Genomic DNA, 13,950 nt, shown 5'->3' on the forward strand with positions numbered 1-13,950 from the left:
GGTATTTATCCCTCTGATATATTTAAAGAGAGCAATCATATCTCCCCTCAGCCTTCTTTTGGTTAGGCTAAACAAACCGAGCTCCTTGAGTCTCCTTTCATAGGAAAGGTTTTCCATTCCTCGGATCATCCTAGTGGCCCTTCTCTGTACCCGTTCCAGTTTGAGTTCATCCTTTTTAAACATAGGAGACCAGAACTGCACACAGTACTCCAAATGAGGTCTCACCAGCGCCTTGTATAACGGAAGCAGCACCTCCTTGTCCCTACTAGAAATCCCTCGCCCAAGCATGAGTGCGGGAAGGAGCCTTCTTTGGAAGGAGCTGACTTTGGGCATTCTATGTAAAGCCAGGGATAATTGCAATTTCTATGCTTGTGGAAATGCAAGTATTCCATGCTCAGAGGAACAAATTGCTCCAAAGGGGGTAAGGAGGGGAGGAGAGATGGCCTTGAACACTGTCTGCACTAACTCAAGGAGCTGGCAGTCTCCAGAAAGGGAAGCATGCTGCACCATTCAAAGGGACATTGTCATGTGTACATTCCCCACGTGCTCACCAAGGCAAAACCCTCCTGCAGCTCCCCTGGGGGCAATTCAGCTCAGCATCACCCCTTATTCGAGGCTGTGGCTAAATGCCACAATCTAACCCCTGCTGTACCATTTACATTTGCATGGAATTGCTCCTGCTCTATGGTGCTATGACATTTCCAGATATGATACACCTCTACCCTAATATAACACGACCTGATATAACACGGTAAAGCAGTGCTCCGGGGGGGGGGGCAGGGCTGCGCACTCCAGCGGATCAAAGCAAGTTCGATACAACGCAGTTTCACCTATAATGCGGTAAGATTTTTTGGCTCCCGAGGACAGCGTTGTATCGGGGTAGAGGTGTAGCACTTATTGCAGAATAGCCCACTAATAAAAAACAATGCAGTGTGACCATTACTACAGGTGAGGGAATGGGAAAAGAGATTTGACACTTTGCAGACCTTAAGATTAACAGGGTCGCTGATTCTTGAAACAGAAAATCCATAGCTGAGCTGAATATAAAACTAAAGAAATTCTCTCTCTCTCTCTCTCTCTCTCTGTCTAATCTTAAAATGCGATATCAGCTGATACATGCAGATATTGAAAAAGGATTTAGCATACAAATCCTATTATTAACAACACCTAACAAACATTTCCTTGAAGACTGGGGCCCCACTGTGCTGGGTGTTGTAATGAGATTGGTTGAGCATATCTCCTGGTCCTTTACTTAGTGCTCTGAGCTACCATGCAAAAAATCTGACCTTGATTTTTAATAAGGGGTGGTAAAGGTAGATTCTACAATGAGTTCCATCTAGCTCTTCATGGCCAGGAAAGTTACTAAGGTTCTTGAGGAAGAAATTCTCCATTCAGAAGAAGAGGAAAATGTCCTCTGAGCACATTCACAAAAATAAAGTAATAGTACCGGCAAAATAGCATGGATGAAATCTTGGCCCCAATGAAGTCAATGGGAGTTTTGCCATTAACTTCAGTGGATACAGGATTTCGTCCCATATATGCAGCACTATGAAAATGTCCTTCCTCCAGGCCCACTTTGGGAGGGTCCCTGCCTCTGGATCCTGTCAGGAAATAAAGAAACCCCCAACCAGTAACAGAAAGAAAAACCAACAGCACTGTGGGATAAGCACAACAATCCACAGCAGCTACAACAGTGGCAGCAAGTGCAGGGTTTGGATGCAGCGTACTCTGTACACACTGCATGGCTGCAGCTTGCACAGCTTCAATCATAAGAAGAAACCACGCAAATCTCCAGTGCAGACTCAGCCCAGGAGCATTCTCCTGTCATTAACGGGGAGTGGGGGTAGAGGGGAAGAGAGAATCGAATATCTCTGCAAAGATTCCTAGCAGCAGCCAGAGACATTATTTGTAAAATCAAAAGACAAACCAAGCTCACGTTGGGGTGGGAAGGGGGGAAGTGGGGAAAAGCTCTGTGGTTCTAGGTCTTTGACCACACTGGAACTATTCAATACAATTAGTGAATCCAATTCTGACATAATTCTTGTTGTTTAAAGCCATATCTATAATACAGCAATAACCAAGTCAGTTAAACCGTGGTTGCCCTCTGACCCCTTATACCTTGGTTTAAGTAGGGTTACCATCCGTCCGTATTTCCCCGGACATGTCCGGCTTTTGCATCTCTAAATAGCCGTCCGGGAGGAATTGGTAACAAGGTTAAAATGTCCGGGGGTTTTTTCTCCCTCGCCTCCCTCCCTCCCTCCCATGCAGAGTGTGGCTGCTGATTGGGCGGCTGGGCCGATTGACCCACTCCCATTGGCCTCCAGCAGCCAGAGCCCTCCCCTGCTCCCCCCTTCCTCTGTCTGCAGCCCTGTGTAACACACAAACCGACCCACCAGGCAGCGTGTTTTGCAAACACGTGGAGCCAGAATGGTAAGGGGAGTCCGGGGGGGGGGGCAGTCAGGGAGCGGGGGAGTGTTGGATGGGTCCCCGGCCTCCACCTGCCACCCCCTCTCCTCACGTCGTCCCCCCCCCCGTGCCCTCTCCCCCGCCTGCCTCTCCCTTGTCTGCTGCCCCTGGGTCCTAGTGTCCCCCATCTACTAATGGGAAGACAGGCTGCCCTTACCCTGCCCTTCCACCCTAGCCCTGAGCCTCTCCAACGCCCCAAACTCCTCAGCCCCAGCCCTCATCCCCCCACACCCTAATCCTCTGCTCCATCCCTGAGCCCCCTCCTGAATCATGAACCTCAGACCCACAGCCCTCACCCCTGCATCCCCTCCTATCCCCAAACTCCCTCCCAAACCCTCTCCCCACTTCCCACACACCCCCTCCTGCCCTCAAACTCCCTCCCAAAGCCTGCACCCCCTCCCTTTGCACCGCCTCCCACCCCCAAACTCCATCCCAGAGCCTGCACCCCTCACCCCCTCCTGCACACTCACCCCCTGCCCCAGCCCAGAGCCTGCACCCAGCACCCAAACTCTATCCCAAACCTGCACCCTGCACCCCTCCTGCACCCTAATCCCCAGCCCAGAACCTGCACCCCAGACCTCCTCCCCCCACCCAGCCCCCCTCCCAGAGCCTTAGGCAGGGTGGGGGTTGGGGGGTTCTGGGCACCACCAAAATTTCTACAACCCTGCCACCCATGCGAGTGGATAAGGGTCGGGGCAGTCAGGGGACAAGAAGCAGGGGGGCTTAGGGTTCTGAGGGGGGCAGTCAGGGGGTGAGAAGAGGGAGGGAGTGGATGGGGCAGGGGCGGGGCTAGGGCGCGGCTCCTCCCCCCCCCCGTGTCCTCTTTTTTGATTGTGGAAATATGGTAACCCTAGTTTAAGTTGTAGTGTGTATTGGCTGTAACTGTCCCCCCCCACCTGGGTTAAAACTGTGTTCTGTTTGAGAACTCTAGGGCTTAATTTCAGAGGGGCGGAACACTTGCAGCTCCCACTGAAGTCAATTGGAGTTGTGCATTCTCATCACCTTCGAAACTCAGGCCCCTAACTCCCAAACGAACACGAAAGGGTTAGTTTACTGCCAGCCCTTTGCAGAATGTACAACAAGGTCCAGTTGCTGAATACTATTGTGAATCAGACCATATGGATGCGTTCTTGAGATGATGTAAGTTTGCGCACCCGACCATGCCAAAAAATTGTCAAGCATTAAATGTAATCCTGAAAAGAACAAAGTCTAATAATCATGTATAACTAATAAATAATATTGCTGCTCAACCATTATTAACTGAAAAACCAAGCACCAAATCAGAATACCATGGATGAGATTGTGTGCTAAGTGCAGGACATACATATTCAGCCCAGGGCGTTGAAGCTGGCTAAGGCGGCTTTAAGCTTCCAGTATGCCTTCCTGATTCTGGTAGTTCTGAGGGTTGATGCAACTGCTCGATGCACTTAGGAGCTGCTTAAGTTACACAGCCAATAGCTGCCAATAGGCTGCAGCACCATCCAGAATCTCCACAGTGCTATAGGCAGTTATCCTATCAATGCAGGTGCTTATGAAGGGGAGATTTCCCGCTGCCCAGTTCAGGGCCTATTCTGGTTCTTTTCAAAAGTCGCAGCAGCACTTCCTTCCAGTGCCTTGCAACCAGCCCCGGGCTCTAGACCAGGAGGGAGAATCTCTCCCCTTAGCTTTGTTTTCTGGCTTTGCCATTTTCAGTAGGATTCTCTGATAGGGATACATTGCCTCTGCTGCTATTAGAATGATGGAAAGCAACATCAATAGATTCATGCTGTATAGTTATCCTGTGCTGGGTTTTTTTGTTAATGAGGGATAAGGAACTGACTCCCTAATATGAGAACCGCAGAATCTAAATAGGGTGGATGAGTGGGTACTAGAGACCCAAAGCACACTTCCATGCTGCTTTAGTCAGTTGAAGAGTTCCTTTTGTGTAGTGGAATCCCCCAGTGGTGTAGATCCAGTGTAGCTGCGCTGACATCAGTTCCCTCCAAATCCTTACAGGATACTTATTGAGAGCAAGATGGGAGGAAAAGGGGAGTGGCTGGCGCACTGCTACACTCTCTGGCTGGTGTAATGGCCCCTTAGCAGCTGTCACAGCTGAATGCAAAGTAGAGTAGCTGTGAAAATGCTCTATATTGTGTTGGGGGCCAACATGGCCCTTGGACAGCCACAGAACTGAGGGACACAAATGTAACATATCCCTGTGTTGAGTCCTGTGCCTGATCTGTGTATCTAGCCCACTGTTTGTAGTACAACCAAGTAGGTCAGTGAAGTAGACCAACAGAACAGAACTGAAGAAATTCTGCACTCCTCTCAAATGGGTATCTGACATCCCATATTATTTTATGATAAAATGAAGAACAGTGGGGGTAATTCAATTACATACAATGATATACATCTGGAGTAACTACTGGCTTGAGTGGTGTTACTCTGGTCTTAAACCAGCAAAACTGACATCAGAATACTGCTTAACATCCTTAGTAAAATTCCAAATAAAAATCTTAATGTCACCAATGAAATCAATCACGAGAAGCACAACAACATTTAACAGGGGCACTGTCAAGATACAAGGGAACAAAATGTTACTAATAAAATTTTACTAACTTAAAACTAACCACTCATCTAAAATATCTCTCATTGATTAAAACTGATCAGCCCAACAAAACGAGGCCAGAGCAAGTCTTCACACACGAGCTCTTGGGCTGGTACCATGCATGTGGGAGTCTGTGTATGCACATAACGTTGTCTCTGCTCTCCTGCTGGTTCCATGATTTTGATCATGCAAAGAACCAAAACTAAGGTGAGTCCTTTTCTTTCAGAAAGACTAGGACTTCTTCTCCAGAAAGAAGGAAAGTTGTCATTTTAAATCCCTTACTGGATCACAAGAATGGAGCCAACAGAGACCTGAGGGCCAGTATGAAAGGCCATGGTGAGACCATTTTTCTCCTCCACCCTGAATATTGCGCCACTTCCCCTAAATCCTCTGTTTCCTTGCTATGATGCCGTGCTCAGGTGAAAATGACTAACAGCTCACTCCATGAAGTAATAAAAGTCAGCACTTAGGAGATCAGAAAGTTAGTTTCATTGGCATTCCAAGCTGACACAACAGAGCAGTGTAGCTGACTCATGCAGAGTGGTAATAAGAGAAAGAACTAAAGGAATTAAGACAACAAAAAGGAAGAAGAATCTCTGGGAAGGCCATTTAGAAACAGTCCTCTCCACGCTCATCTTATCTTGTCTCTCTCCCTTCATGTTGTTACTTTCCTTTCTTTTTCACTTACAGAAAAGTGATAAAGTTCAACGACCATATCCCACTGGAGCAGCATATAGCAATGTTAAGTAAACATAGTTAAATATCCAAAATTTCTTAGGACCTAGGCAAGTTTCACACCCAAACCAATGTTTTGTCATATTATTCTATCCCATATCAAGTACACATGCGGGTGTTACTTTTCTGTTCATATGCCCAACAACGTGCATATACATGCTTCAGTCATGTATATACAAACTTTCCAGTTGTCTGTTATTTTTGCCTACAAGTGGCATTTGCAGACTGAGACAGCCCTCATTTTGGAGAGCTGACAATCATTTTCTTAAACTGTCAGAGGAAGATTCTGAAAACAAAATGTTACTTTTAGTGACAGGGTAGGGATGACATTTTGGGATTGTCAGCATGAACGGTGTCCATTAAAGTAGTAAAAAAGGACCAACACTCCTTTTGAAAAACTAAGAATAGTTTTCAAGAAATAAAAAGTAAAGCTTCCAGTGATGTAAAGAAGACAATGAAAAAGCACAAAAGGAATCCAAATATACTTTTTTTTTCTTGATTTCAAGGAAGTGTCCTACAGTAAGGCAAGTGACTATAGCTTTACCTTTTATTTATAAAAATATACATTGAGGAACAAAATATGTAGGCCATATTTATCGGATGGGGACTCTCTTCTGAGAAGCAGTGACTCTGAAAAAGATTTGGGAGTTTTGGTGGATAATCAGATGAACATGAAGTCCCAGTGTGATGTTATGGCCAAAAGAGCTAATGTGATCCTTGGATGCATAAACAGGGGAACCTTGAGTAGGAGTAGAGAGGTTATTTTAGCTCTGTTCTTGGCACAAGTGTGACTGTTGCTGCATAATTCAAGAAGGATATTAAAAAATTGAAGAGGATTCAGAGAAGAGCCATGAGAATGATTCAAGGATTAGAAAACATGGATTAGAAAATAGTGACAGACACATGGAGCACAATCTATTTAGCTAAACAAAAAGAAGGGTAGGGAATAACTTAATTGCAGTCTACATGCACCTACATGGGGAATAAATATTCAAAAATGGGCTCTCCAATCTAACAGAGAAAAGTATAATATATTTCAAAGGCTGGAAGTTGAAGCTAGACAAAGTCAGAATGGAAATAAGGCGTAGATTTTTATAACAGCGAGGTAATTAACCATTGGAACAATTTACCAAGGGTTGTGGTGAATTCTCCATCTTTGGCAATTTTAATATCAAGATCGGATGCTTTTCTAAAAAATATGCTCTAGCAATTATTTTGGGGAAGTTCTCTGGACTGTTTTATACAGGAGGTCAGACTAGATGATCACAATGGTCTCCTTTGGCCTTGGAATCTGTTAATCTATTTTATGTTCTTGAAGCAAGAGTGAAACTCTGCATGTATAACAATAAATAGTACATCGAAGAAAGGCAGACCAGGGGATAAGGACTAGCCAAACTCGGCAGACAAGGGCATCCAACAAATGAATTTAACAAAGGAGCTGGGTTATAGGTGGAGATTATCAAGGAAGGCCTTGGTAAAAGGATTCACTGTCAAACAACATGTGAGGATGTCTATAACTCTAGTCTACTTTGTGTTAATAGAAAGGGCCTATTTCTACTTAGTCTAGAGTATTCTTCCATGCATTTCACTTTGCTATTCTATCAGATTCAATCCATTTATTTGCACATTGGGTTCAGAGTATCTGTGATACAGTAATACTCCATGATAATTCAAAGGTGCCATTTTAAGCCAAGTTACTTATCCTCTAGATTTCAGTGAAATTTAAAGTAGTAAAAACAATATTCCAAGCCCCACACATCTATACATTTCTTTGTGATTCAGGTTTCTGCATACTATTTTCAGGGCAAACTCTGCCAGAAGGAGAAACTTACTACTTGTTGTGAAGTTACCCTCCCCAACCTGGGGAAGAGGATCTGCATCCTGGATGACTTGTAGTACTCCCACAGTCCGGACAGGAGGATCCAGAGCTACAGAGCTTTCATTCACGGTTATATCACTAGCTCCTGTAATCTGATTAGTTGGCGGTCCTCCTATGGAAGCTTCAAAATCTGGAGGTATATCATCTATGCAATCCGCATTTGGCTAATGGAAACAAAAAGAAAAGTCTTTGAGCTTCTATTCTACAGAGAAAATATTAAGTACTATAGTTACAAGAAAGAAGCTGGGTAAAATTTTCAAAATCTCTTAAATGATTTACCATTCATCTTCATTGAGACATTGGCTGCTAAGTGCCTAAATCACTTAAAAATGGGACTCAGGCTTCTGAAAATTTTAGCCACCTTACTTTAGGAGCAAACTCTGCCTTCAAATATTTGTTTGGCTCCTAGTGATCTAGTTGGAATTATGCATATATTATATATGACCAGAAATGGACCTCTTAACTTTAAACATAAGCAAAAAAACCTTAGTGTTCTTTATTTTCATATTAACATAAGAACATAACATAAGAACAGCCATACTGGGTCAGACCAAAGGTCCATCTATCCCAGTATCCTGTCTTCTAACAGTGGCCAATGCCAGGTGCCCCAGAGGGAATGAACAGAACAGGTAATCAAGTGATCTGTCCCCTGTCGCCCATTCCCAGCTTCTGGCAAACAGAGGCTAGGAACACCATCCCTGTCCATCCTGGCTAATATCCATAGATGGACCAATCCTCCATGAATGTATCTAGCTCTTTTTTGAACCCTGTTATAATTTTGGCCTTCACAACATCCTCTGTCAAGGAGTTCACAGGCTGACTGTGCATTGTGTGAAAAAAATACTTCCTTTTGTTTGTTTTAAATCTGTTGCCTATTAATTTCATTCGGTGACCCCTAGTTCTTGTGTTATGAGAAGGAGTAAATAACACTTCCTTATTTACTTTCTCCACATGAGTCATGATTTTATAAACCTCTATCTGTCTTCCCCCCTTAGGTGTCTCTTTTCCAAGCTGAAAAGTCCCTGTCTTATTAATCTCTCCTCATATGGCAACCGTTCCATAACCCTAATAATTTTTGTTGCCCTTTTCTGAACCTTTTCCAATCCCTATACATCTTTTTTGAGATGGGGTGACCACATCTGCATGCAGTATTCAAGATGTGGGCGTACCATGGATTTATATAGAGGTAATATGGTATATTCTGTTTTATTATCTATCCCTTTCTTAATGATTCCCAACATTCTGTTCACTTTTTTGACAGCCACTGCACATTGAGCAGATGTTTTCATTCTCTGAAAACAATGACTCCAAGATCGCTTTCTCGAGTGGTAACAGCTAATTTAGACCCCATAATTTTATACGTATAGCTGGGATTATGTTTTCCAATGTGCATCACTTTGCATTTATCAATATTGAATTTCATCTGCCATTTTATTGCCCAGTCACCCAGTTTTGAGAGATCCTTTTGTAGTTCTTCACAGTCTGCCTGGGACTTAACTATCTTGAGTAGTTTTGTATCACCTGCAAATTTGCCACCTCACTATTTACCCCTTTTTCCAGATCATTTATGAATATGTTGAATAGGACCGGGCCCCGTACAGACCCTTGGGGGACACCACTATTTACCTCTCTCCATTCTGAAAACTGATCATTTATTCCTACCCTTTGTTTCCTATCTTTTAATCAGTCTTAAAGGAAATAACTGCTCTAGATTTTCTTCCTGAATTTATACATAAGTGGTTCCAGTTAATTAATTTAGATTTTTTCCCTCTCACCCACTCCTTTTAGGGCCCTATCCTGCAATCACTTACTATTATGTCTTGTGCTTATTACGGATGCTTCACTGATTTAAATGGGACTACGATAAATATTGCAATATTGGGCCCTTAAATGGTAATATCCAATAAATACACAGTTTATTTGTTTTCTATATACCTGGATCCTCTTAATAGTATTTGTAGGAAGACTATCTTGAAGTATGCAGAGGAAATGAAAAAGTCTTGCCCAGAAAATTGATGTTTGCTTCCTCACAGAAAAACAAAAAGTTTGGGGGAGTGTGTCATGGAGTAAATGAGCACATATATTGATATGATCTGCCTGAGGTAGGCACACTGCTGAGTCAGATTATGAACATAAACACAGGCAATAACTGCAGGGGATTTTGTACCTTTTAAGTCTTAAAATATACATACTATAGAGCTGATATCAGAGACTTAAGTGAAGGCGGGGAACTGATAAGAACTGCATGTGTGCACATTTGTATGAGGGGTGGAAAAGGGGTGTATATAGCTATTGCTAAGAGAAGGAAAATGTTTTCAATATTAAAAGACTTACATTTTGCCTATACTGTACTTCATTTCTTATAGCTGAAAATAATGAGAAAGAATAAAGAATTCATTGTAATGGGAATTTCAGGAGTCTTCCCTGTATTGTGGTCCCAGAGAAACCAAATGAATTAAAAAACAAAAGCAAAGGCAAAATGACTGTTTAGCTCAGAATTAAAACTCATGCCTATAAATGCACATACTCAGTAAATTCAGGGCTACTGGAAAAGTGATTCAGATGCATTTAAAGCAGATGGTTACAGAGCTTGTGTGTTTTGGTGCCAAGACCTCTTAATATCCTCTAGATAGCAACTCACTGGTCAAGCTGAGATGACCAAATTGCAGTAGAATTTACTGATCTTTCAAGTATTTCTGTATTGGTTTATTTCCTGACTGTCAGACTGATTATTTCTGGAGAGTTCCCCTCTGAACACTAATGGCAATTGTGTGAGTAAATTCCCTTTGCTGTACATGAGAATGCAGACTCCCCTAAGCCTTTCAGCAAAGGTGTCAGGTCTGCTTTCTCCATAGCAGGGAGAGGTTGAGCTTGCACAGCCATTTCAGAAATAACGCCTTAAGGTTAGGCCATAAAATAATAAAAACAAGGAAAATTCAAAGATTAGGGTACCGTGTGCAAGGTGTTCAACAGCACCTGTAAGCATAAAGGGGCATATTCAGATAGAACTGCAGTTACACAAATATCCTGTTAGGCCTAAAAAAGTTAGCAGACACTATAGGGCAGATTTTCAAATGTATTTAGGCGCCTAATCTGCTTAGACACTTTTGAAAATTCCACTAGCTGAGCATCTGCATCTATAGTCGCCTAAATACTTTTGAAAATCTGATTCAGAGGCCCTGATCTAGCGAAGCATTTAAACATTGTTAACTTCAAGTATCTGAGTAGTCCCACTGAAGAAAATGAGACAGCGTATGTTTTTAAAGCTAAACCTGTGCCCAAGTGCTTTACTTGATCAGTCCTTTAGCCTGTTTCACCCTTTCCTGTGAATTTCCTGTCTTTTGTTGTTTCATGCCAGCATAATGGACTTTAAAAAAGTGCAGACTTTAACAAACTCAGACAGCTGACAGGTAAGGTCCCATGATAAAAAAATCTAAGGGAAAAAAGTTCAGGAAAGCTGCCAGTTTCTCAAAATGACACTATTAAAAGCACAGCAGCAATCTACCCCGATGCAAAAGAAAGATAAGAGTAGCAGTAAGAAGCCAACATGGCTCAATCAGGAGCTCTTTCATGGCCTGAAATAAATCTAAAAAAGTAACCTACAAAAAGTGGAAACATGGATAAATTGCTAAGGATGAATAGCAAAGAACAGCACAAGCACATAGGGACAAAATCAGAAAGGCTGAGGCACAAAATGTGTTACTCCTAGTAAGGGATATAAAAGGCAATAAGAAGAACTTCTATAAATACATTAGGAGAAAGAAAAAGATGGAGTGTATAGGTCCAGTACTTAGTGGGAAGGAGAGCTAATAACAGATGACATCAAGCAGGCTGTAGCATTTAATGCCTATTTCGCTTCAGTCTTCACTAAAAAGATTAATTGTGACCAGATGCTTTACACAATTAATATTAACTAGGGGGAAAGAACACAAGCCAGAATAGGGAAAGAGCAGGCTAACGAATATTTAGATAAGTTAGATATATTCAAGCCAGCAGGCCCTGACGAAATTCACTCTTAAGGTACTTAAAAGAACTAGCTGCAGCAATCTCAGCTCCATTAACAATTATCTTTGAGAACTCATGGAGGATGGGTGAGGTCCTAGAGGACTGGAGGAGGGCAAACATAGTACCTATCTTTAAAAAGAGGAACAAAAAGGACTCAGGGAATTATAGACCAGTCAGCTGAACTTTGATACCTGCAAAGATACTGGAACAAGTTATTAAACAATCAATTTGTATTGCCCAATTAGTGGATAATAGAGTAATAGATAATAACCAACATAGATTTGTCAAGAACAAGGGGAAAACAGTAGATGTGATACATCATGATTTTAGTGAGGCTTTTGATAAAGTCCCACGTGACATTCTCATAAACAAACCAGGGAAACGTGGTCTAGATGAAATTTTTATAAGGTGGGTGCATAACTGGCTGAAAGATCGTACTCAAGAGTAGTTATCAATAGTTTGCTGTCAAACTGGGAAGATGTATCTAGTGTGGTCCCACAGGGTCTGTCCTGGATCCAGTACTATTCAACATTTTCCATTAATGATTTTGATAATGGAGTGGAGACTAGGCTTATAAAATCTGTAGATGATGCTAAAGTGGGAGGGGTTGCAAGCTTTTTGGAGGGTAGGATTATAATTCAAAATGACTGTGACAAATTGGAGAATTGGTCTGATATCAACAAGATGAAATTCAATAGAGACAAATGTAAAGTTCTTCACTTAGAAGGAAATGTCATATGTACAAATAGAAAATGGGGAATAACTGGCGAGGTTGTAGTACTGTACTGCTGAGGAGGATCTGGAGGTTGTAGTCAATCACAAATTGAACATGAGCCAACAATGTGAAACAGTTGCAAAATAAATAAATAAGGGAGCTAATATTCTGGGGCATATTAACAGGTTTCATATATAAAATACAGGAGGTAATTGTCCAACTCAGCACTAGTGAGGCCTCAGCTGGAGTATTGTGTCCAGTTTTGGGGACCACATTTTAGGAAAGATGTGGACAAACTGGAGACAGTCCAGAGGAGACTACAGTAATGAACACCTAACCTATGAGGAAAGGTTAAAAAACGGGGCATTTTAGTCTTGAGAAAAGAAGACTTAGAGGGATCCTGACAGTCTTCAAATATGTTAAAGGCTATTGTAAAGAAGATGGTGATCAATTGCTCTCCATGTCCACTGAAGAAAGGACAAGAAAGAATTGGCTTAATCTGCAGCAAGAAAGATTTATGTTGGATATTAGGAAAAGCTTTCTAATTATAAGGATAATTAAGTATTGGAATAGGCTTCTAAGGGAGGTTGTGAAATTTGTGTTAGTAGAGGTTTTTAAAAACAGGTTAGGTCTAGGCATACTTGGTCCTGCCTCAGTGGAGGGGACTGGACTAGATCACTTCGAGGCTCTTTCCAGCTCTACATTTTAAGATTCTATGTTACAAACTTAGCATTATTTTAAAATGGTTCATAATAAAAGAATATATTCATTTAAACAATCCTCAGATGATTTTGTGTTCACAGACTAAAGTATAGAATGTAATCAGACAACAAAAAACCTAAACCACAGTTTGGGGGCTTTAGAGTTGGGGAAGAGACTAAATAATAGTTGGCATGAAGACAGTGCATCTGCAAGCATAAAAAATTCTAAGCAACTTTGAGCAAAGAAAAGGCTTTATCCTGCAAAGTCATGAGTCCCATTGAACTGGGAGTATGCATGTGTGAAAGCTATGCATATGTTTACTTACAGGACAGGACCGGGGACAAAAATTGCTGGGCACAAACATCAACATATTTTTCCATTAGATTTCTTTTCAAACAGTTGTTGGAAGCCTTTGAAAGTTCATTTTAAAATCAAATTTGGTTTTGAGGGTTATACAACAGTCTTATAACCATTATATAACTAAGCAAATGTTTAAATGTTTTCCCCCCCAGTTAGCCATTCGCTCTTCTCGTCCCTTTTGTTTGCAGTTTTTGCTAGAATGAGCTTTTGACCAATTTTTAAACCCTTAAAAATAGGAGATAATGGAAAGCCCAACAAAATATTAACTAAAGCAGCACAAATGTCATGGTTCAATTTAATTGATCCCTTTTTACATGCAGGTTTAATATCATTTTACTTGGAAAAAAACTAAACAGTAGACTTCAATCCTAATGATATCAAATATTGCTTTTTTTAAATTACTATTTATACCTTTTACTGTCAGAGTGACACAAATATATTTTGATAAATTTTGTTATTTACCCGGTATATTAGTTTCTCTAGTTCTCTGTACATATGTGC

General features: G+C 41.7%; 1 protein-coding gene across 1 annotated transcript in view; it reads right to left on the reverse strand.

Annotated features, from left to right (window-relative positions):
- Positions 1 to 13,950, reverse strand: part of RNF150 (ring finger protein 150) — a 195,472-nt gene that overhangs the window by 29,599 nt on the left and 151,923 nt on the right. Inside the window, exon 6 of the mRNA XM_065405812.1 lies at positions 7,621 to 7,831. Within this exon, the coding sequence (XP_065261884.1) occupies positions 7,621 to 7,831 (211 nt within the window). The remainder of the gene's footprint in view (positions 1 to 7,620; positions 7,832 to 13,950) is intronic.

The sequence above is a fragment of the Emys orbicularis genome, chromosome 5 (genome assembly GCF_028017835.1).
Source record: "Emys orbicularis isolate rEmyOrb1 chromosome 5, rEmyOrb1.hap1, whole genome shotgun sequence".
Taxonomy (NCBI): domain Eukaryota; kingdom Metazoa; phylum Chordata; order Testudines; family Emydidae; genus Emys; species Emys orbicularis.